The 25805-nt window shown below is 40.1% G+C and overlaps 1 protein-coding gene across 6 annotated transcripts in view; it reads right to left on the bottom strand.

Annotated features, from left to right (window-relative positions):
• Positions 1–25805, bottom strand: part of FHOD3 (formin homology 2 domain containing 3) — a 388990-nt gene that overhangs the window by 182568 nt on the left and 180617 nt on the right. For all 6 annotated transcript variants that reach the window (XM_075022703.1, XM_075022701.1, XM_075022699.1 and 3 more), the window contains exon 5: positions 16917–17022. In XM_075022703.1, the coding sequence (XP_074878804.1) occupies positions 16917–17022 (106 nt within the window). The remainder of the gene's footprint in view (positions 1–16916; positions 17023–25805) is intronic.

Raw genomic sequence — 25805 nt, 5'->3', positions numbered from 1 at the left:
TACCCTTTACTATGTAACTCTTGCCGTAAGCAGGAAGAACAGAGTTTGCAATGATCTCATAAGAAGCAGAAGGTATGATATGCATAACTGAAGAGCAGGGAAACCAAAGAACAAAAGAGATACTGGAAATCTGGGTATTGCCACTGGTAATAGGTACATGCATACAGAGAGGAGAGACACTGCAGAAGATGGTATCAATTTAGGAGCATGTTTGATTCTACTGGCTAAAGTAAACATCTGATTAATGGATTAATCATTTCGGAAACATGACTGAGCAGAAAACTGAAGTCAGGCACATCATCTTGACTTTTTCTGAGTGACATACAGAAAAGCTATAAAAAGCCATAAAGGCAAAGTCAAAAGTGTAAACAATATGAGTCTACTGCTTCCTAATAAGTTGAAGTACCTTCTCATTAACTTTTATTTTCGGGAGACAGAATTATAGTAGCAGAGCTATATAGACAACCTAATTTACCTAAATTATGGCAGTCTTTGTTAGTACAGCAGGAAACACATTTCCTGCTGAAGAGGGACAGGCCTTTTCTTTGGACAATTTCCAGCAGTTATTACCTTAGAGCCACTTCTCCCCCTCCCCCCCGACTTTCACACGTATCAAGGAAGCAGGTTCTTCCATTGAAAGTCACAACCAGGGTCCCAAATTATCTTTTCCTTTCCACGAGACAGAAGCTTCACTGATTAAGTACACAAATTAACTGGAACACCAGAAGAGGCAGTCATTACAAGAAACCTCACCAAAGTATACGCAAATAAATTCCACTGACAGCACTGACAAAAAGGGCACTGTCACACCTTCACAGGCCTGGTAAGGATGCCCCGGTGTTTCGAGGTCAAGACTATAACGAAAAATCCCAGTCTACATTAATTTCAGAAAACAACTTTGCAAAGACCAGCCCTTTTCTTCTTGTTGGTTTTACTAAGGAAAGGGACAATCTAGTTAATTAGGGCTGATTTGCACTTAAGTACTCCAGATGCCACTTGGATCTGTTGTTAATCTCCCAACATGCGATATCAATTGATGGCTGCTTGTTGCAGTCTACGTGACTTATTAGCGCTCAGTGCCGGAAAGCAGGATTTCATGTTATATGACCTGTCCCACTGGAAGTAGGAGGCCTGGCAGAACAGAGGGTAACATGAATACAGCACTAATAAACACAATTTTCATCCCAAGGTAATTTAGTCTGGGGCTTTTGTTTTTAAGTGCAATACAAAAGTCTGAAGTAGAGAGTCAGATGCCATTTTTAGGTCACCTTTTGCTTAAGGGAAAAAAAGATTGCTAGAGTAAGAGCTTTATTTTGAGAACTAAAATACAGTCATTCTGACACAGAGAACACCAGCCATACACACAACCTTGAAGAAATATTCCACAACTCTCCAGCCAGCACCAGCTGCACCACGCTGCAAAACAAAACCACACTGCACTAAGGCAGGAACCAATGGACCCTGCACAGTAATAGGGATTCCCACAAGACAGCAAAACCTCTGGTTTTTAGGAGGCAAACCGAGCACAGGTGGAACCTGTCTGAAGGGGCGGGATGGGATAGGCATGGTAATCAGGATGGCAGGAAGGGAATTTTGCCTTCTTTCTCAGCCAACATCTGTAATGCATTAGAGAGCTTCATTCTCCTTGTATTTTTGCATCTCAAACACCTGAGTAAAACTGGATTCAAAGAAAGGGTGTCAATTTTCTTTTATCTTCAGCAATGAGATTCCATTCAAATTCAAACACCATTGCTCCTGAATAAATTACACAGAAAAGAGTTAAATGGCAAATAAAATGGATCCTCACTTGTAATCTGTGTCTCAACTTTTGGACTGTTACATTTTAGTCTGATACAGCAAAGCAATCAGGTAACAACCTTGATCCTTGATTTAAAATTCTTTTGAGTTGTTAGACCATATAAAAAAAGTCCTCAAATGCAATGTGGTTCTTGCTGGGAACGCAACAGTTGGGGGAAGAGTAGAAATGCCAATTAAAAAAAAAGTTAAAAAAAAAAATCACTGTATTTAGAGAAACCACAGTCCTATGTATTCTATCTGAAGTATATAGCAAGACATCTACTGGCATTTCATGATGTACAGTAATGTGTTTGTGGTTCTCACAGAATAATCCAGAAATCAGAAGTTTTAATCTTAAGACTTTTTTTTAACTTACAAATAAACATGAAAGAACATTATTGAAAAATAAGCTCTTCAGCTAAAGCAGCACTGTGTTACCCTGATTATTTTTAATGAACTTTCCCAAAGATTTCAGAGTATTTACATAGAAAAGCTCTTGTGTTTCAAGGGAATGATCATGGTGCCTTTGAAATGAAAAATGGCCAGTAAATGTCAATACAACCATGTAGGAAAAGTAAAGGTTATTTTTTCAATATCAACATAATTTTCAGGATTACTATGTTATTGTTTGCTTGAATATTACAAGTGACAGGCAAATAACTATGAAAGAGATTCCTACGTTTTTTATTATTTAAGAGTTCTGGACCCAATTTGTGCATTTCACACACGTCAAGAGTTAAACCCTATTCGTGTCAGTAGGATAAACAAAAATGCAATCAAGCCCATTGGTCTTAACCCAGTTTGAAATAAAACTTCGCAAATTTCTGCTGGTAAGAACTATCCTGGTTTACACCATTTAAAGACAGAACTATGCCCGCTCAGTCATGATGCACACACATCATGCCTGCATGAAGCAGGAGCAGCAGCAGCAGCTATTTCGAGGGATGTGCGGATTCAGAAGGAACGTTATTTCTAGCACCATCACCCGATAAGGAGCAGGTCCTGTAACTCCACAGCAATGTGTTTATGTTTTAGCTACAACCTCAGGTCTGGAGTGATGTCATTAGCCGAGAATCTCCTCCAAGCTTCTTGGTCTTTTGACTGCAGAGTAAAACTTAAAAATATTATACCTCTTACTTGCAGAAATCAGTCTGCAAATGCAAAGAATCCAGTATGATTTATTTCTAATGACTCAATGTTATTTAAGCTTGGTCTTACAACTTTCAGAGCATTGGTGTTCACCATGCTCTCCCCCAGTTTTGCAGGCAAAAAACAGCTGCTGAGAACACATGCTGAATCAATGTATTCCTGACATCTGGCCAATGCACTGACATATAGATAAGAAAGTTCAAAAAGTAACTTTAGTTATAGAATTCAAACTGTGAATTGACTTATTCCAGTAAATGCAAAATAACATGACATGGGAGTGAAGGGAAAACCAGCCACCTAAGTTTTCTGGGAACTTACCCTCACCCTAATTCATATTTATGTTTAATTCAAAGGGCCCATATCATCATTGCCATGCCCCTCCATAGGCTTGGGGAGAATTACCATTTCCAGGCACCGTGCCAGAACCCACATACTGATGACAGCGCTGAAGCTGTGCTCCAGAACGGATCATTCCCCCTGGATCCGCTATGACTTGGTGCGTGGCTCTTCACTACGCCATGCACAAAGGACAGAGCAGCCGTAACGCTCCTCTGATTCCCTGCCAATTACAAGTGCAGAATGGGGGGAGAACCCATAAATCACGGACAGAACATGTGTTGCCTTATTCACACTGACCACATACCAAGAAATTAGAGATTCTTGAGAATAACCATCAGTTCTTCTTCAAGTACCTTCAGCATGGGCAGCATTGTACAGTTCGATCATAAAGGTGTGTTCTCTCTTGCTCAAGGAGTCTAACTAACTACCTGAGATGAGGTAACTCGAATTAGCTGAGACGAATTCTGCCCTGTAATCCAGCCAAAAGGGATTATTTCAAATGACACTTACTACCTATTTAACTGTCCTTATATACTCCAAAGGGCTGATTTAAAGGCAAGATTCCAACAGACATTTCTGATAAACATTTACTTCTCAGTCAGGTCTTGCTCTGCTAAATCACAATGAAGGTGTTATACAAGAACTCAACATTAGAACGCTTCTTTAAATTAAAAAGATTTTTAGGTCAGTTCTTTGTACATAAAAGCCAAACAATTACACTCTGAGTGTCACTGGTTTAACAGTCATGCCATCAAATCACATTACTACAGCTGAAGACCAGAATAAAGCAACACAAATAATTTCATACTTCTAGCCAATAAAGCACGTTTCCTATGTATTTTCAATATTTAAAGAGAGCCATCAGCCTCATGAAACTAAAATTGGAGGCTCATTACATATTGGACAGGTATTGTTGCTTGTTACTAAAATTGCCTGACAGTTCCCATGAAAACACTCCCGGGTTTAGCTGTCCACGATTTCCTCAAGTTTTGAGTTTGGACTGAAACTTTCTCTCAGTGGTGTTTGAAACACAACACTTTCTTTTTTCATGGAAAATTTCTAACACTTGTTGTATTTGGGGTGGGTTTGTGGAAGGCAGGAGGAGGAAGGAGGAAGAGAACATCTCACTGGAATTAAAAATACTGTTGACAATATTTCTGTAAATTGGAGTATTTTTGGAAAACTCAGAAAAATTATAATGTCATGTCAGTGAAAAAGCTCATACAGACCATATTAAAATGTGTCCAAACTTTGTGTAGTTTTAAGTTTTTGAAATAACCTTTGTTTGACACTTACAATAGTCTCTACTTAACATACGCAATCAGCCGAAACCTCCGAATACTCCATCCTTGGAGCTCAAAAGATCCCCATAATGCTCCCAGCTGCTGCCCACCAAGGAAGGGCATGGCACTCAAAGTAAGAGCAAGCAGCTTGTGAGGGTTTTTTGGTTTTGTTCTAAAGGAACTATCTTGTTACTTAGATGGTGGAGAGGAGAATTCTGATCTGAACACCGAAGGAAACAAAATTTAAACCCAGAGAGATTCAACGAAATGAAAGAGTTAAGGGAGGAACTCTGACAGAAAGCCTGATGAACATCTGAGAGTTACGAAAAGAGATGAAGTGACTGGGATAAATGAAGGAAATAATGGGAAAGACTAAAAGCTATTTGGCTGGAGGGAACATAGGGATTAGGACTATGTGAATGATGTTGAGGAAAGAAATGGACAAGAGATAAGAGACCAAAGCTGTGACTACATACTCGATAGCAGTACTGCAACACTCTCCCTTATTTGTCTCGGGTCAAACTCAGGGTTTTGCTGGCAAGGGACTTTGTGTCCCACCACTGAGCACCAGAGTGGGTAATTCAAGAGTACTAAAAAAGAAAAAAGAAAAAAGAAGAAAAAATCCAAAGCAACAGCAAAATATCCACCTTTTTCTCCCCACCCAAAAATATCTACCTTTTCATACCCATTTTTCAGATGAATATATTCCTCTGTCAGGTTCATTACACCATCACACAAACACAGCTGTGGTGCCAGAATCCAGGACAGAGGGCAGAGGTGGGAAGGGGTGATGGGAAGAAAAAGTGTTTAAGCCAGCTTAAACTGATGAAGAAATTCATGTAAATGAGTTTATGAATATTGATGAATGGATCGATGACATAAATGAACTGATAAACTGATGTAGGTTAAAGGAAGTTGACGTGGGAAGGGGAAAATGTATAGACGGATCAGAGAAAGAAAACTAGGATGGGCTGGGCAAGAGTCTAAATGGGAAAAGAATCCCTAAGAGTGAAGATTAAAAAGGCATAAACAGAAAGTACCATATTAAAAGTTTGAAAAGCCAGCCCAAAGACAAGCCCCAAAACAGCACTTAGGCTTACTGAATCTTTCTGAATTCAGAATATATCTGTTTCCAAGTGCCTCATTTCCTTATCTGCAACATAAAGATAATGCTGCCCTTTCAGCTCTTGGATAACATTTAGTGACAAAGCACAGAAAAATCCAGGAGGAAAACAAACATTTTGTTTGCATAGCACGAAATAAATCCCAAAGCCTTGGGAAGCACTGATGATAAGAGAAGCTATTTGAAAGGTGTTCATTAAGTGCACAGGTGCAATGGTGCTCACTAGCCGAAGCAGAGCAGCTGTGGAAAAAGCAGTAGGTACTGCTGTGCGATCAAAGTCGGGATCAGCTTCCACACAAAGGGGGCATGCATGTCTGCAGGGTAAAATCATACAGGTACTTCTTAATTTTCAAGAGTTTTATTTATCAACCTTAACAGTATTCTTAGTGCATCTGTCCGTAATCATCTTTGAGAACAAAAGAAACCTTTATCAAAAGCACATATAAAAGATTATTCTTAGCAGCCAATATATCTGGTTAATAAGTACTACAATCAATGTTTCCATCATCGATATTAACCTAAACACTAAAAGCAAGCTTATGGTGACCCCCTACTGAATTTTGGGAAGTTGGAAACTACATCTCGAAGTTGCTGCCTTAAAAGCCAAACTTTGGCCCACCACAGTGCCTGGGTGAGAAAACCATGCCCGCTCCCCGAGACGGCTCTCTGCACGCAGCGGCAGGCTACCGAGATTCGGAGCCCGTAGGGTGAAAGTCTGCAGTAGGGACCCTTGTCACTCCAGATACTTGAAGCTCATCAGGAGTAAGTGCTGTAAAACCCCACTGTAGGCAAAGACAATTTGGGGCATAACTTTACAAATAACAGAGCTCTTTTGGAAGCAGGGATTTGCAGTACAAAATTAGGAAGTCGGGGCATAGCAGGGCAGGAACAGACACAGGAGAGACAGGGAGGGAGGAATATTTTTAGATTACTGAGCAAGTTCAGCATGTATACATTGCCCCACTCCTATAACTTACTCACTCATTCCTTTTTGGAAACACCAATCTGTGGGACTAAAACATTCCAGTCTTGGCCTTAAGTCCACAGCCCTGTGGTCCCCCCTGCTCCCGTACGCTCTGAATACCCCCTCCCATTTTTCTTTAATCACTTCTGACATCTCCAGGAGTGTTGGGGGGGAATCAAAGTACTTATAAGGTTGGAAGAGGGAAGAATATTTGCTTTCTTGCTGTCAACAGATTAAAAGAGGAAAAGAAAAAGATTACTTATTTTGCACGCCACCGACATCTGTAAACTCTCTTCACTAAAATTTGCGGGAAGAAACTTTGAACAAAGTAATAAATTATTGAGAAACCCATCCTAAACAACAGAGATACTGTATTTTTAGCAGCTAGTGCAAGCCAGCACTCCTGTATCGCTCAGGGGCAGGAGGTGGGCACAGTCTCCTCTCCTGGCTTGACAGCACAGGCTTTAGCTTCAGGAATTTAAATGGAAAAAACTAGAAATGCCTCACACTGAAAATGGGAAGAACTCGCTGCAGGGAAATATGGTGAGAAAGAAATCATGTTACAATTAATAAATCCATAGTTTATCCATCCCCACTTCTTTTAAAACTTGGAGGAACGGGATGAAACTGTGCTTCCCCCTGCTAGCAAACATTAATATTCCCATATGCTCACTAAGATTCTCTCTTGCTGTCATCAGCCTACGAATATTGTACATTTTTTCCTTAGACATGTATGTATGAACACAGCATTTATGTTAGGTTAATAATTAATACTATGCTAATACATGCAAGTCCTATGGCTTAGCTTTTAAATTCTTGAATCCTCTATGGTTTTTAATATTTTGATGCAGTAGCAATCAGAGGCTTAAACCAGGTCACTGCCTCATGGTAATGAAAGTATTTTAGAGTTTACAGTCCACTGCTCCCATTTTCTGACAGCTCCTATGAGAACATGATCGATAGAAATGCATACGCATGCATGTTCGCAAAAAATCCAGACAGGGCTAAAATGCAACTTAAAATAATTCAAACATATCTGGATATGGAAATTAACTCTGAAGAATCTCATTTTTGACACGTCCTTATGTCACACAATAATCACCTTCATGGAATAACAGTCAGCACTTTCTAATTATCCTACATGTTTGACCCTGCCTCCCCCCCTCCTCCTTTAAAGTCCTTAATTTTCCCTGCTTCTGTATTCAGGATGGAGCACTCTGTGTGGCACCCTAGCAATCACCATCACAAATAGCTGTGGAAGTATCTAATCTTGAAATAGGAATAATCAAACTCTATTTCCCAATCATATTTTACCATGTTTTATGTGGATATATTCAAGTAATTCATAGTAAAATCGGCAGCGTAGTTCGTGCAAGCGTTCATGTCTCTGCTGGCTTATGAACATCTTTATTTTACGCACATTTTCTCCTTCTCTAATGAATCAGGTTTTGGATACTTTCAGGCCATAAGATTGCTACAAAAAGGCAGAAATACTCTGTAATATGCTCCTACCAGTTGGAATCGGCACATTGTTTTCAAGGCATGTTCATGAAGTTTGCGTAGTTAAATCATATAACATCCACAGTGGCTTTAAAGGCCCCTGGGACTACTTCCCAAGTACTTATTCTTTGCTTAGTAGTTAAGGATGTGCATTTTTCATGGTCCAGTTCCTCATTTTACATGGGGTCTGCATAGCCTGAGGTGTCACATTTCATGGGAATTTCACAAAGCATAAAAAAAAAATTACACAAAACCTGAAGATTCATTTTCATGGAGACAGAAAGCAACCCAAAGCCTCCCAGCCTCTGTCAGCTTTAAAAACAAGGGAAATCCATAATTTTCTGGTGGTGTTATTGCTGAATTCCATGTAGACTATGAGAACCCCATATCCTACTCGTGAGCAGTCCCAACATGAAAGGCCATTTCATATAACGCACAGAGCAACCAACAGCTCAGTTTATTTGTAGATGTGTAAATTACTACAGGGTGGTTAAACTTTTGAACTCAAATTTGCTTCAGTGCCAATTCCCATCCCAGACTGGGAGGACTTGTACTGTACGCTGTGTGTGAGGACCATCTGGCTCTGCTTCCAGATGGGTCACGGATCAGAATCACATCCAGGAAGAAGGGAGGGAGGAGGAGGAGGAGGAGGAAGAAGGAGGAAGGAGAGGGCAGTGCTTGCTCCGCAAACTAAGGGAATGCTTAAGGGTGTGTTTGGTAGGAAACTCGATGTAATGCATGCATAGATCAAGTCTAATAAATATAATTTTAAAATACGCAGATGAGAAATGGAGAAAGGAAATGCTAAAAGCAGAGAGAGGAAAGCAAAGAGGATGTTCTCCCTCTTTTTAAACTGCATGGTTGCCAAGGTCAAGCTCTCCCAACTACCCTTGTACAAGTAAACAAATACATTTAGTCTTAAAGAGATATTTGCAGAAGTGAAAGAGGATTCAGCTACCAAGCCAAGGAGGTTTAGAGTTTATATTCTTAATCATGGAGATACTTTAATGTGCCCTTTTTTCTGGTAAAAAGAAGAGCATTGGAATCTCAGTTTTTCTAATGGATCAGGATGTCAACTCCATTTGTATTGTTTCATTCCATGACTTTTCAGGACACAAAAAGAGGCACAACTTGAGGTTTCTGCACACATGTAGCATGAAGAGGTACTGAGTCATCAGATATAGGTCTGATTTTTCTGGGACTGTTACTTTTGATAGGAACTACAAGAAATGGCACCTACAAAGCTCACTGATGGAAAGCTGGCGGCATAGCCTGTTTCACAAAGGGAGATAGCACGGCTGCATCACAGTGATGCTGTACCTAACCTCAGCAGTGCTGCTCATTAACAGCCCTTATTAGCACAGATACACTAATTTGCTAACACAGCTGTGGTTCAGTTGGTTTGGTGGGGTTTGTTTTGGGGTTTTTTGGTGGTGGTGGGGGACCTTAGGTTCTATCTCCATGTGGAGCTGCCCCATACTATGTGGGCATAACAGCTTCCAGGTGGAGTTGCCGTCAGTTGGTATGGTTTCGTGGCACTCGGTCTGATGTCCAGCATAAAATGAATGACATGAACGTTCAAATCCCCGCAGGACAAGTGTCCCACTCTGATATGCTTTCTGAAGGACTCGGCAGAAAGATCAAAGAACTGAACTTACAGGGAGACTGAGCCAGCAAGTAGTCCCTCTCAGATGCAACACTCCTAAGTAATCAAGTTTTAGGCACTTGATTTCTCTTTAAAGCACAGACTGTTACTACAGATACTTTGAGATCAGCTAAGAAGTTTACCTAACTTTTAAGGGCTGCACATAAGAAGTCAACCTGAATACATGGAGATAGGTGCAAGAACTTCACAGTCACATACGGATACCTGCACACTGAAAGTTAAGTGAAGAAAGTCAGGAAAGTTTTCATACTTGGCTTCAGGAAAAGAAAGAAATGCAAAGGTAAGCCTAATTGTGCACTGTCTGCTCCTATTTACTTGGGGCTGGGATACTCTTCTACACCTGGAAAACTTTAAACAGTTCTCCAGTTCACAGACACAGGAATAATGCAAAGGTATGCACGATACAGAGCACTAACTCTATTTTCACTACTAAACTTACATTACTACCATCTGTTTTACTGCTGCGGTACCAACCCAGCAAGACACGTCCATTTAGGATACAGACACGGTCTCTCACAGACCTTGTTTCTAGTCTTTCGATATTTACACAAATACAGTGCTTCACATACATTTACTGCAAAAGACTGTGCTTCTCCATCCTCAATGCTTTGTAATGCTTAACCTTTAACGCAAAAGGTCAAAGCCACATCATCTATCAGGGTGAGGGAGGAAAATCCAAGAGCACTGGAAGTATTTGCGTCCTTGTAATAACGAAGGGTCTTTCTGATAAAAACAGCCAGCCGATTCCTGGAAAAGGATCATCCCCCCGTTACAGAGAGCACACTTATAAACCCCAAGCGTTCCTAGTAGTAGTTGGCTCGATGCAGAAATGCCACGGGCTCGCTGATAACTTCATGTCTGGCTTTCAGAACGAAAAAGGTCGTCAGCAGCAGCTTCCACTGCCTGCTTGCAAAACCTCACCCCCACCTTCAACTTCCTCGAGCTCCTCGACATCTTCGGGCACGCAGCATCCCGGCGACAGACAGTAACCAGATGGTCTTTCACCATCCAGCACTGAGTCGCTTCAGGAATTTAATCTGATTTCCCAGAACAGGCAACACAGCCCTTTGTTCTAAAGTTGGCACGCAGGTGGGATCGCGTGCCTCTGGCTTTATAAATAGGCCTAACTGTCGGTGGCTTTGGTACACGTCTGTGATTGAGCCGTTTGGCTCTTGTTTTAGAAAACCTGACTCCCTGCCTGGGCGTTCACCAGCGAGTCTGACTGACTCACCTTCGCCCACCCTGTCAAACAGATCAGCGACTCCTAATTCCAACAGCAAAATCACCTCCTGCTTTACAACCAGTAGCTCTCACAGCAATTTCTTTCCATTTTTTGTTGTTGTCAGCTACCTTATACCGATTAATTAAAAGCACATGTAAAATACAGATTTAGAATTACCTTGCTGCAGTAGGAAGCAGAGGATACTAAAAGGGTAATTATCCAGATACGGCTACGTCCTCTCCCTCCATCTATCCCTCTGCAAAGGTTGGCTCCCATTTACTGACTAGAAAAGCAAGGAATCAAACGATTCCCCCACCCTCATGCCCCAGTGTGGAATTGGAAATTTCAGGCTCCTCAATTCCCACTCCTGTACTCTGGGAAGTCGCTGCTTCCCTTGGGAACTTCACTGTCACTGGCAGTTCACAACTGCGCAAATTGCAGATATCGGGCTTGAAGGGAATTGTTTTAATGAATCCCTACATAATTGAAACATTTAGCAAAGATCAGAATGTGCCTCAGAGTTATTTTTCACATATTTCAGTGGTTTGAGATACTCAATTCCTTCTTATTTATATTTTAGGACTCACATAGCACTTTTCTGGTAAAAGTCCCCCATAAAATTACTTAAAGGTCCTGAAAGGCCTTGCAAAACAAGGAGAGAAAATAAAGTAAGAGCACTGTTATATACTCATTCTATCTGCACAAAGATAAAATTATGCTTGTACAAATGCAATTCCAAAACAAACTACATTTAATATTTATAAGGAAAAAACGTAGGGCATAAGAATAAAGCTGCTGGTCTATCAGACTGAAGGTGCTGTGACTTTGTGTATGAACCTATGAACCTTTAATCCTCTATAATGATATGTCGTCATCCCTCAGAGTATGTCAGAACCCTCACCCAGGGCCATCACCTTCATCTTCTGTGCTTGCACCAGTAGAGATCTGTAGAGACCAACAGAATTTTATCACTTTATCAGAAGTGCAGTGGGCCTGTGATAGGAAAACCCACAACTGGTTCTCCTGCAACCTACTCTTCTGCCCAGATTATTGAATTAAGTATAGATTATTGAAGTTTTGGCTATATTGTCCCTGGAGGTATTTAAAAGACATGTAGACATGGCACTTAGGAACATGTTTTAGTGGTGGACTTGGTAGTGTGAGGTTAACAGTTAGGTTAAGGGTCTTTTCCAGTTGAAATAATTCCATGATTCTACATATCTTGAATTTTAGATTATAATAATGGGTTTGGGGGGAGAGGGGTTAACTTAAAGCACAAATATTGCCTTAAATCATAACTTTTAGGCTTCCTCCAAGCACTTGTTTTCCTGTATTTTTTTCTTAAAAAACAAAACAACAACAACAAAAAAAAACCAAAAACAAACCCAACAAACCCCACTAAAAATCCAAACCTGCCAAATGAAATTAAAACCATCTCTCATCCAGACTTTAAACCCAAATTCTTACTCCGCATATAAGCACACAGCTCTCACTAAATCAGAGAGCTGCATCCAAAAGCTGAATCGGATTCAAACACGGTCTAGTATGAGCACAGACTGATATCCCACTTTTTCCTCAGCCTCGGTTCTTCGAAATCTTGCACTGTGGCAAGGCCAAGGCCTCCTTCTGCTTGGACTGTGCTTCTGCTTTCAGACCACAGGAACAAACTCTAGCTTTCACCTAATTATGGACACCTCTAAATACTGATTTGAATCCATAAGCAAGCAATTAAGGATCCAAGTACACAAATATACTCTGCAAAAGAGGATGGATGACCTTTTGACAACCTCCTCGCTGGATGAGAGGGACGGACAGGACAGGATCCCATCAGACAGAGCTTCTCACATCATGACATCAGCAGACTCATCCCTGAACCCTCATACCTCACTTACTCAGTATATTTTTAAAACAATTAAGCCTTGGTCTACACAAGCTGCTTTGCTTTCTCACCTTCGCAACAGCAGTGGCTAAATTAACAGAAACCATTAAGACTACCATAATTCCACCAGTTATTTAATTAGTCTCTGCTCAGCCGTGGCATTTCATGTGTTGCTTTCTCATTCTGTGCAAGGAACAGAAGACCTCAAAATTATATCCAAAACATCTTCAAAGTTACAATAAAATTTATATTAATCCTCCTCAGTTGTGGACATTTTCATCTACCTTTCACTCGTCTCCATTTGTTTTTGAATATTTAGGCAACACCCACCATACTGCAATCTTGTCATTGGGACAGAAACTTTTAACTTCAGTGCTATGAGTGAAGTATGGATTATTGTCACCAGAGGGGGAAAAAAGGAAGCGGGGGTAGGGAAAGAGGAAAGCAAGTCTGTTTCTGGGAGGGGGCAAAATCCCCCAAAACACAGAGTTTCTTTAGATGTCAATAACAATTAAAAGGAATATTGAAGAATTAATTTAGGCTGAAGAACTAGTAAGTAAGGAAGAACAAAAGCTGTTTTCTAAACTAGTCTTTCAACAGAGCAACTCTCGAGAGAAGCCCTGGGTGCTGTTGCTCTAAGACCATTTACCGACTATACACTGACAAAAGGGAACACTTTGGGAAAGGTACTGTCAAACAATCCTGGTTCAGGGGACCCGAGCAGAAATCGTCACTCCTCAGCACTTGACAATGAACTGTCTGGATTTCTCAGTATTGTATGTAAAAGCCACATTTATCTTCTCTTCACTTACCCATTAAAGTAACTAAAACTTTTGTGACTCATATTTAGTCATTTTTTTGGCAGCTCAGTCTGGCTTGAACCAAGTCAAAACCACTAAGCAGAAATTCGCAACCAGGAAACATTAGAGCAAAATGACACAGACCTTTGGAGAAAGGAAAGCGACGTCCTCAAGATATTACTTACCTGGGAACTCATTGAACCACCTACAACTCTTATGTATACATATATTTCCAACCTATTCTCCCTCCTAGGTCCAAAGCTATTTCTTGAAGAGTACAGGAAAACAAGTTCACGGGAAACACTTGGAAATCGCTCAGTCAGGACGATGGGGAGCCCCACGTGGGTGAGCGCAGGAGGCAGAGGAGGCAACGCTGTGCCTAAGGCTGCCACTGACTGTTACAAACCCTGTAAACTGGGTTAGGATCACAAGAGGAAAACAGTGAATTACACCAAAGGTGCAGGAGAAATGCAGCCAGAATTCGAAACTAAGGAGGAATCCCATCCCTTTATGATTCAGGTTAAATGCAGTGAAAATAAGGAGGATATATTCCACTCCAAAAGGATCTGCAGAAGAGGGACACCACAGCAGTAAGGCACAAAAATTCTAGACAAAGACACCTATTTTTATTTTTTTTTAAAAAAATCTCTGTAACTAAACACTGAGTTTAAAGCTTATGGGACCACCTCAGTGCTAACTATGATGTATCTTCAGTAAAGTTTATTCACCTATTCACCAGTACTCCGGGTTTAGTAAAATGCAGCACTGCAGCAATACACGTGACTGTCACCAAAAAATCCAACCAATCACTGTGGTCTTCCAAAAATAATATACCAGAACACTCTTACATGACGTATTTAATGTTTCTTTTCAGCACCCTCCTCAATGTATTTGGATAAGATTGTCTGGCTACACTGTACTTCCAAACCTATCTTTATCTCATTGCAAATGCAGACCTGTTCAGAAAGTACACGCTGGCTGCTGGAACTGCAAACCAGCTGACATAATCTTGGAGTTGTAACAAGCTTTGAACTTCCTGAAAGACAATCAAGACCAATTTAGTTTCTGAAATAAAACGCACATCACACAGAAAAAAATCGTATTAATGTAAGAGATACTAGGATACACTACCCACAGAGAAACCTCAGCTTCACGCGCCAGCAAAATAGGGGAAAAAAAGACCTGATTTTAGAAAGTACAATGCAAATCCCTAAAAGCATATTCTTAAAATAAGGTTTTTAGCTTTACGGCATACTTCTACATGGTTAGTTTTTGTCGTTTTGTTTGTTTGTTTTATATTTATTTTGAACAAGCTGTGATCACTTGTTAGTAACAATGCAACATAGGAATCTGCAGTTTCCTTAGCGTGATGCCATGGACACTGGCACTAAGGCTCTGCTTTATCATTCATTTAATTCAGTGGAAAATATCTAACTTCAGACCATGGACACCAAGCTCTTGAGAGCTAGAGAAGCCACAACAAGAAAGAGACCGCTGTGATCTCCCTGAATTCTGGATGCATTAGGGTATATCCTAGTAAAAAACAAAACAAAACAAACAAACAAAAAAAACAACGCAGCAATGTGGAAGGGAGTTTCAGTTCTTCTCAGTCCATACCTGGATGATGTCAGATGAGATCTCAGTAAGATGAAGGTACATGCAATACTGTGGTGAGAACACTCACGTGTGACTGATTTCTCTGCTATCAGCAGATCATTCTGTCGCCTGTGAGGCTCAGCACCCTGGCCCTTATTTGACATTGGAGCAGAAGAGCTGCAGGGCTAGCCAGTGTCTGGATTATGAGGCCAATTACACTTTACACTGCTCAAGTAGTGTAAACACCTATCGGGCTTCCTTGTTTTGAATTTTCAATATTTGGCTGCAAAACCCACCTGAGCGGGCAAAGACATCATCCAGCCACACTAGGTCAACGCCAAGCTGCTAAAGGAGTAAGCCCCCAGACTGAAGGCCAGACTGCCCTATACAGCACCTTTATTTTGCTTCCAGTCTGAATTTTCTGAGAGCATCTGTGGCCAGTTTTCTCCCAGAAATTTCTTCTTTCAGCTGTAAAGAAAGTCTTTTTTCTTTCATGTGTTCCTGTGTCCATGTCTAGTTTCATTGTGGTTAATAGTCTTTTACTTTTGAGTACGCACAAGCTACTATTCAAGTACATTTGTATCACTGCACAACTACTGACACAGAACGTAATTTCTGTGGTACCGGTTTGGGTTATGCCCCCAAAAGCCGGTATTTGTGCAGTCTAATCTTCAAGTTCTTTGCATGAAGCCACAGTTACTATTTGCATCCTTGCTCTCTATAACTTAGCATTTCTGGTTCTTTGAAAATCCTTCTCCGTATTTTTTGTATTTGTTTTACTCCTCAAATTTGCAGTTTGAGTTTTGGCAGCTAAATACATCAAAGTGACATTTTTAAAGACAGCTATATACGTCAGTCTAAGAAAATTCAAATGAGCAATCCACCACAACTATGCATTCATTAGCGCTCTCTATTTACTGTGAGATCATCCGGCAGCAAAGATCCCTTGGTGTGACTGTTCTCCCCTTGCTCATAACCCCTGAAATACTGAGGGAACTCTCCAAATTTGCAGCCTGGGTTTTGTGGTTAGATGAAAATCGCATGCATTCATTTGGGCCACAATACAGTAAATCAGGTTTCTAATCCAGTAACACACCTTTTCCGCATCAGTCTCCAAACCCTACCTTTGCCAGTTATCTTTTAAGCACAAAGAACAGAATGTAAACCTCTGATTACCTGTTCAACTCCAAAATATCAGGTAGCTAAAAATTGTTTCCAGCCAACTGACCTTAAGATATGACTGTCTCACTGTTTATTCTGTAGCTACTAATCACACGTCAAGAAATTATTTTGCTCTGTGACCTTTGACATTTACAATTATCGGGTGAAAGCTTTAGAATGCCTCTTCTTTCTTAGAATTACAGATTTTCGGTACAATCTACAAGAAAGCTGGACAATGGAGAGACTACCAATATTTGAATTTTCCAATTCATCCTGCTCAGCAGTGAGTATTAATCCCCCCTTAATTTTCCTGCATAACATGCAAGAATCAGGACCAAACTGAGAAACGTGTTCCAAGACACTTAACACAGCAAGTTGCAGCAGACCTGTGAGAGCTTCAGAGCAATGAAAACAACCTTTGGATGCATTTCCCTTACCTCTCAGGATGTAGTTCTGATAATTCTGGTCGGCCTCTGCTCCCACTTTGATTAAGCAAGTCAGACCTTCAGCAACAACAAACTCATGAACCAAGTCCTTGTCATCCTGCCACAGGAGAAAGGAAAAGCTGCATTAGAATTTTGAAAGACAAAGAAACAGGGTATGTCATAATGTAAAACCAAATGCATGCCTGCAACGTTGACTTTATGTTTCAGAAGATGTAAGCAAGTTGATATGACAGTTGTTATATAGGAGACCAGGAGCAGAATTCTGTATTTTAAAATCAGAATTAAATACATCAATGCAAACCCAGAAAACCCAAGCTTTTACCTTTAAGTCAACTATGGAAGATTAAAATCAGTAAAATATGACTTCTGATTTTTTCATTAAAGGCTTGCAGACATTCTCCCCGATACTATAATCTCATCATAACACATAAACAGACATCCTTGAAGCCTTTAAGTGTCAGGATCAACAAGAGAAGGCCATCTCTATGCCTTAGCACAATTCCAGTTTCAGTATTTTAAGTGCATACAGCAAAACTTTAAACCTGGTGTTCATTGCAACATAACTTAAGTTATAAGTTAATATATTCATTAACTTGACATACTATTAATTCATTATATTTAGAATGGGGAAGTACAGTGTTGAATATAATATCACACGAGTAGATAATATTCCCACAGCGTGATGGAAAACACAGCAAATAAGACAAAATACTCTGTACTGTTTCATGGGAGTTGCCAAGTCCCTTCTTTTGAGTATTTTTAATATATGTTTTCATACACAACAGTCTATTAGATAGACATTTCAGCTTTCCCATAATGCAGCCCTGAGAAGCCAAGATCCAGACAGTAGATAGCTCTGTCGAGAGTGATTTCTGAATTCACTGCAAACACTTAGAAAACTGCCAAGGGAAATAAAATAATCAAGCGCCTTTTAGTGTGACAATTCATTTACTGCAAATTTCTTTCAGCCTGACAGTTTATTTCTTATGAATTTCCTTCTTTCACCAGAGCTAAGTTATATGATCCTTAAAGGCTGACCAAATAGGATGTTTAAAATTGTAAGGTGATCTAGCAATTCATGAGAAATTTAGATATTATGAGAAATTGGTAGCATACTGCAGAATCAAGAAAGCTGTGGGGAAAACATCCTCCAAAATAGTTTTTCCACAAATCTGATGACAAATAGATGCATCTTATATTGGACAACACCATTGTCTAATTTAAGAGAAACAAGATATATAACAATATAAACAATTATTTTTTTCAGATGATAATGGTGTCCTAGCTCAGAGCACACTTCCTTATTCTTTAAATACCTTTTGTCGATATTTGAGTAGACATTTTGGTTTTGCATCAAGTGTGTTTGCATCATCCTTGAGTTGAGGGGAAAAAAAATAAATCTATTCTGGATTGACTCACAGTCAAATAAGTAAGACTGTAAAAACAGGAAAAAGGAGGAATACCTGTGGTCTGAGGATTCTGGTGTTTGTTAATAGACCTAACATGCCTGTTTGGGAAAAATAAAAGACATTGGGATGATAAAAAAAACCAAAACCCAAACCTGTCCTTGTGCTAGAGAAGTTGACAGTAGTTCAGCTTTAGAGACCTTCAGGTCAAACCCAAAAAACAAAATAAAATTTTTAACAGTACATAGCCATTAAGAACTGTTGACATTCAGTGGAAGATAAAAACTGAAATACTCATCATACCTTTAAGATGTTCCCCATAATCTTAAACAGTGAATGCATATTAGAGTATCATCTGGGGAAAAATCAGCATTTCATTCTCAAGCTACCTCATGCTAAAGATCTGTTTTATGTTGGTGACTTTTTTTTTTTTTTTTTTAAAGAAGGACCTTCCCCAAGCAAATTGTGAGATCTGCCTTCTGGAACTTTTTCAAAGCAGCTGAAGGAGTAAACCACTACATAGAGCATAGAGTCATCCTTGACTGAAAGGAGATATATTGCAGGGGAACAGCGGAGGAAATGAAGGGGATGAGGGACTCTAACCAGACTGCTTTTGGAAAGCACTGAATAAACAAATCAAACCTGAACTAAAAAAAGGCTTTTAAGGTACTTCTCCTTTCCCAAATAAAAGGAAAAAGAAGGTGTAATGAAGCGGAGTACAAACACATCATGCTCTAGACATAAATCTGAACTCAGTACATTATCTATCCCATCATGTATATACGATGAGAGGAAAGAAGCAAACATCTGGAATGTGCAGCAAAAGATGAAAGGCATCCAAGCCCATACGTTCTACATTGAGAGGAGAATGTTTACATCAACTTTGGTCTAGGATAATCTTTTCAGACCCATTAACTCACTGACTTGCCAAGTTAGGTGACCTCAAGAGTAAAGGCTACTCTCTAGCAGTGGTAAGAGGTTCAGGTTTCCAGGAAGAGCGCATTCGTTGTACGGAATATACGGTGCGTGTGTGACAAGGATACGTACGAGTAGCTGCCGCCTGCGTGTGATAACAGTTAAAAGGAGGCAGGGAAAGGTTGTCATTTGCTACGGAAGTGGACTCCTCTGCTAATATCACAAAGATTTATGACCCCTTAATCAGCAGGCATCAAGGCACTGATGAGAAAAGCAGCAAAAAACAGGCAAAGCTCTGCAACCAAAAAGACTGTGCAGCGACACAAAGGCTGGCTACTTAAAGTCTTTATGAAAAGATACCGTTGGCCTCATCAGATAACTGTATTTTACATGTTCATTCACAGACTTGGAATAGATCATGTCTCTTATTTTCTTTAGGCATCTCAGAGGAAGGAAAAAAAAGATCACGTACGTCACTTCGAAAGAGAGCTCTATTTTTGTGCAATGTATAATGAGAAAGAAGTTAAACATATTCAAGCTGGTGAGTTTAAAGCTTATGTGGTTGACAAAATGCACAAATCATACTTTCACCTCTATAACTCAGCCCAGCTATTAAAAAGACCCCACAAACCCTGTGATCAAAGCAGTCTATACAGTATGGTCACGTGCCAATAGCAGAATAAGAAGCGTAGGCGAGATTCCCTTCTCTCCTACCCGTTCTCCTGTCTCTGTACCATCCGATATATTCTCTAATGCAGTTTTGCAGGGTCTTATCTGAAGGTGGAGACTGAAGACTTTTTTTTTTTTTTTTTTTTTTACAAGGAATCGCACTTTGCAAGAATGCCTATTATCTGATGTGCAGCTTCCACGTGCAAAGATAAATTGTTTACATACTGTTAAAGAGAAATCTTTCTGAAGCCTGCGATTTCTGCGGGCCATATGTTTGAAAACTTTTACCCAAAGCATAATGATTTTTATGCCACAAGAAAGTTGCTTCACTTCATAATAAGAATCAAGGTTTTGGAACGCAGTTTCTCAAGGGGAATTTTTTTTTTTTTCTTTTCAAGCTAACAAGTACTGCTGAAAGCTCCATGCCAAGTATTTGAGGAAACTGGATTAGTAACTGAATATTCACATTTGGATATGCACATACATATTTCTCTCTTACGTGGCTAACAGCTGTGCAGAGTACTGTCTTTCCAAGGAATCATAATGAGATGCTTGACTATGAGATTTCCACCAAGGAGAACCTCATTTTTATGGTTTTTTCCTTTCCTTTCATAAGCTATCCCATTGTTTCTGGTTGCTTGAGCATTCCCACATTTAATGCTATGCTGTACAATTCTCTTCTGTTTCTGCAACAACTTTCTATTCAACTTTCTATTACAAAGCTAAATATTGCACATTTTATAATGTCCATTTCTTCAAATAAGTAACCATGGGGTTCCCCAGCCTGTGCTCTCCACACAACATGTTATTGAGTGAGCCAGCAATCACATTCTGTACCCACCAAACTTTCCAAAATGTGAAAGTTGCAATAATCCAGCCTAGAAGCGAGAGCAGCACAGACAGCCGGAGTACTAGCCATAGCCACGAGAATCTGCTTGCTAAGCTCTGCCTGCCGGCTTACACGAGGGGATTGTACTCACGCTGAGCTCCAGTTTGACGCACTTGACCCTCTGTCTGAGGAAGAGCTTCTCTCTGCTCTGTCACTCTACAACATCCCTATTAAGAGACGTTTAAACTCTGATTCTCAGGCCAGCTCTGATTTTGTCTGTAGACCAAAAAAGGTAACTTTACAGAGATGTACTGCATTCACGTTTTAGCGTTGTGATAATTCACCTAGGCAAAAGACAAGATGAATATTGCCAATTCACTGTGCAATGTAGGATAAGAGGAGAAATGTAAACCTACCGGATTCAAAGTGGAGGAGCATCCTCCTCTGCTGCCTGAAAACTGGCAAGATTGCCAGCATTCCAATAGAGTCCTACAGGCAGAAAGGGCATGGCTCATTTGGACACTGCCTGCCTCCTGAAGAAAAAATCACTACTTTTTAAGAGGGGGACCTAGGAAAATTTTCACTCATTGCTAGGTTCATCTATGAAATAGTATGCTGGGAAAGTGCTCTGTCCCGACTGCACATTGCTACACCAGAGCAAGGTCTCCTGGGAAACCCCTCTTGCTCAGATTCCCCTGCCAGGAGAACATGCTGCACAGCAAGGAGGCAGAACTAAAACAGAAACCCCAGACGATGATGGTCAATGTGAAAAAAATAAAATAACAAGTAAAAATACACGGATCACTAAAATGCCGGTGCACTCGCAGGAAGTCTCCCCCAAAATAAAAATGATGGCCACCCTCTTTAGAAGTGAAAAGACATTTTTTCACCACCACCACCCCCCCTCTTTTTTTTTTTTTTTAAATCTCCTGCAAAGTCAAGATAGGATCACAAAGTTCAGCCGGTTTTAGGAGGATTAAGGTTTAGAGATTAAGCTTCATTCATTTGGGGATGTAAATTAGCGGCAGAGGGACAGCAGCTGACTGGTGAGGAAAGGGAGGAAGGAGGATGCAGGTCAAAGAGCAAAGCACGCGCAACTGCAGGCTTCTGCTGACATAAATCTCAAATGACAATACATCTGGCGCTCCACCACAAGAAAGTAAAATGCAGGACTATTGCCCAATATACTTGAAAAGTCTCCTCTGTTACTAAGCGAATAAAGGCAGAATGATAAAATCCAGGTTTCTGTTAGCAACAGCATCCATGATGGGTAGGTCCTTATTCCACCCTTCCTACACCTAATAGTGCAAGGATAACAGAAATCTTCTGATCTTCTTTCCCAAGCAGTCCTCTGGCTCTGGCAAACCCTCATGTATAAAAAAAAACCCAAAACCAAAAAAACAAACCCCATAGCTCTCTCCTAACCTGACTGCCCTGGGCAGCAGTAGCAATGTAGCAACACAGGGCTATGACCAGAATGCATTCCCATTACATGAGAGCTTTTGTGTCCACAGGTTCCCCAGATAATTTCAAATGCTTATATGATGCTCTGCCCCAGGTGCAATGGAAAATGAACAGCCAGTTCCTCTCAGTCTTCCTTTCAGCTGCCTAGCTCTGCAGCCCCAGCATCTACATTAGAAATATACCACAGTAGTCTCCACAAGAATATTTTTAACTATTGCTACCTGCCTTCAGTATGCATCACCATCTGCTAAAGTTACCAGCAAAATAATTACTCCCATTGACAAGACTACAATGATGTAGTAATAAGAGTTATGCTCTGCTCTATTAGAAACAGAAATCCCAGACCATTTCTGCAGTCCAGCTTTTTTACTGGCTAAGCAACAGGTTGCATTTTATAGATCAAGATTGGCTTGCAATGTTTGCAGTTAGAAAAGCTCATTTTGGCTTGAAAACTGAGTAAACATAGTCAGGAAGTGATTGAAGGAGCATGGACCGCCAGGACATAATTTATAGTTACTTTCCCACACTTCAAACTACAGTTCTGCTCTTTGGATTCCAAAATTATTGATATAATTAAAATGCTAGATTGCCAATCCAGAAGTGCCTGATACTATCTAGTTCAATTGTCACTGTACATTTCAGTCAATTTTAAAAGCCAACTCATCTATTGAAGACAAATCTGGAAAGAAATCATCCCCAAAACATAGACACACACATATATATACACACATACATACAAAAACTTAAGTCCTGTGAGTCCCTCAAGACTGTACTGCCATTTCAACCTAAATTACTTAAGCAGCTACAAAACAATTCTATGATGGACAGGATGAGTTGGTGGTTAAGCAGGAAAGTCTTGTATTAAACCACGAAACCTCTGCTCTACTTTGAGTCAGGACACTACTTTTAGAAGATGAACCAAATACAGCTCTCAGGGGTAGCAGGAGGAGCGTCACCTGCTGTCACCAAGAGTCCATCTCTCTAAGACAAGTATTTTCACTCCCTCATACTTGGCAACTCAGAAACTCCCCCAAGATAAGGATGCTAGGCAAGTTCAGCTGCCGTCTGCCTTCCCCCACGCTCCCACCAGCACACCTTGAAGAAGAACTCCTTGAGAACAAGGGTGCCCTGGACTGGGATGTCCCCAAACTGCAGTCAGCTCCTAGAGGTAACCGAGGCGGTGGCAGAAGCATTTTAGGGGTGAACGGTTTGATGGGGACCAAGCAGCCAGCTTGTCCCTCAGTGGAAGCTCCTTCCCCTTGGTATCTTGCTGATTGCAAACACACTTGAGCCGTTCCACCGCCCGCACTGGCTGTGCCGCAGCTTCCACTCCTCTGCCCCCCAAGCTTTTCCCTGCACTCCTCCGTGCTGACTCCACACTCCTTGTTTGCTTCTCTCCTCCAGACTTTACACCTTCCCAACCCATTACACGTACGTCTGTATAGAGGCGTGACCAAAATGTGATGTAAAGACATCGGTATTTTTATACTGTTCCCTTTCTTCCTATTCTCGCATCTATTTACATAGAGCAACATTTTACAACAGCATGCACAGAAATGACTGTCCCCCTTTACTTTCAGTGGGGTAATCTATTTAAGCAGCCTGCAATGCAAAGTTTGGTTTCTAGTGACGATTACAATGAAAATTCACCCTCTAATATCAATTCCGCTGCATATCCTTGCTGTGAGTCAAGCTGCCTAAGTAGCAATCATCAAATGCCAGCAATTTTTTTGCCAGCCTTTTAAGTACATCTGTGCCAGCTAATGATAACACTATGCCATTAAAGCATTAAAAAATAAATTTTCTTTCTTTCCAAGATCAAAACATTTCAAGTATATACCACACTATTGCTTATTACGGAATTCCACATTGGCACATACCACACTATTGCTTATGGATGCCACCTTGGCACCAACAAAGAGATACAGAAATTCACCCCAGAGTAAAGTGTTTGATTTACAGCCATTAATCCCCTGTAGTCTCCCTTCTGAAATACCCTCAGTCCAGAAAATAAATGTTCTGCTGTTTCTCAAGAATGCATTTTGTATTGCGCTAAAAATACCAGCAAAACAAATATACTGATTGCCAGTGTTTCCTGCTAGCAAAGCAGAGAAGCTGCAACACTTATTACTTCACACCTCCTTTACATAGGCACACATTTTAAATTGTATGACCTTCTGCAATTTCTTTTAGATAGTTGAAAGAATAGATGGGGGCAAAATAAATATTGTAATAGTTAACATTACTTTACAAATCAAAACGCGTGAATACATATCCAATAATTAATACCTTGAAACAAAAATGCAATTCTCTTACAGACAGAATTTCTTCAAGCTTGAGGGTATTGGGAAGTACTCTAATGCAAAAGAGGTTCAGAGATCTTTGGATTTTTTTTCACCTGTCCAAATTTTTAAAAACGTAAACTTGAAACAAGACATTTGTATGACTATCTTTTCAGTAATGCAAAGAATTCTTAAAGTCTTTATCAAATTTCTCAAATTCCTTAAATCACAGGTATGCAGATACCCAGGATACCCAGCAGTACCCATGTAGCTATCGCAGTAGCTGTCCTGCAGCATATAAAAAAAAAATCTTGAGGAAATAAGTAATAGATAAAAATCAAATCCTTTTTGATTTGTTGAGATTCCTCAGAGTCAAATCAGTGTTTATTAGACACAGTTAAGGTATGTTTAGAGCATCGAGTTCCAGCCAACAAAAACAGAAGGAAAAGTATGGTAGCAGGTAGACAACAAATATTGTATAGATTCATGAAAAGATTTAAAAGCTTAAAACTTTCGTAATGATTTTTTTTTTTTTAAATGTAATCTTGTCTACTGAAATTAAAGTAACTTCTTAGAATAATTGCTCTTTCCTATTGGGTGTCCATAAAAAAAGAATAAATTTAAAACCTGAAAACTTTCAGCTCATATTTGTATTATTTTATCAAAGTCCAACACACCATTTATTACCACCCATCTCCCATTTATATATTACTTTTTCTTCCTCAGTGAGATGCATCTCATTTGTATATGAATGAAGAATTGGTCCATTAAGATTTTGGGTTTCCCTTCATAAAGAGTTTTCTTCCTTTTGGATCCATACAACAAATTCTAAGAAGACCAAGGAGAAAAATCAGTCTACAGTCTTTCATGTCTAAACTTTTCTGATAAATAATCAGTCTGTAAAAGACATATTGGCACTTACACATAGGGAAGTTTGCACTGCTAAGACAAAACCAAAGGTATCTTCAATTGATGTAATGGAGATCCCCAAAGAATCACTCATGTCTTAAGTTGATAAAAGACAAATTCAAATTTAGAAAGGAAAGGGTGCATAGCCTGTACAGCAAAGTTGCTCCCATGCCACACTTATGTTCTTTCTTTAAGTCTGCTTTCTTGAGTTACCAAGATCAAATTATCGTGATCCTGCCTGATCTTCACCACCATCTTCTCCAAGAAAGTCCTGTTTCCCCTTTACTCTGAACACGGTGTTTTGCTTCTTCAGTGACTTCGGTCATTAACTTCTCTACTTTCACATAACCTGTCTGATTCCTGTATCAGGTGAGGGAGCTGCAGGCAGAAAGCCACCTTACTGTGA

This window comes from Buteo buteo, chromosome 3 (assembly GCF_964188355.1).
Source record: "Buteo buteo chromosome 3, bButBut1.hap1.1, whole genome shotgun sequence".
In the NCBI taxonomy this organism is placed as follows: domain Eukaryota; kingdom Metazoa; phylum Chordata; class Aves; order Accipitriformes; family Accipitridae; genus Buteo; species Buteo buteo.
Note: the sequence above shows the minus strand (reverse complement) of the source record. Positions and strands in the feature narration are given on the sequence as shown.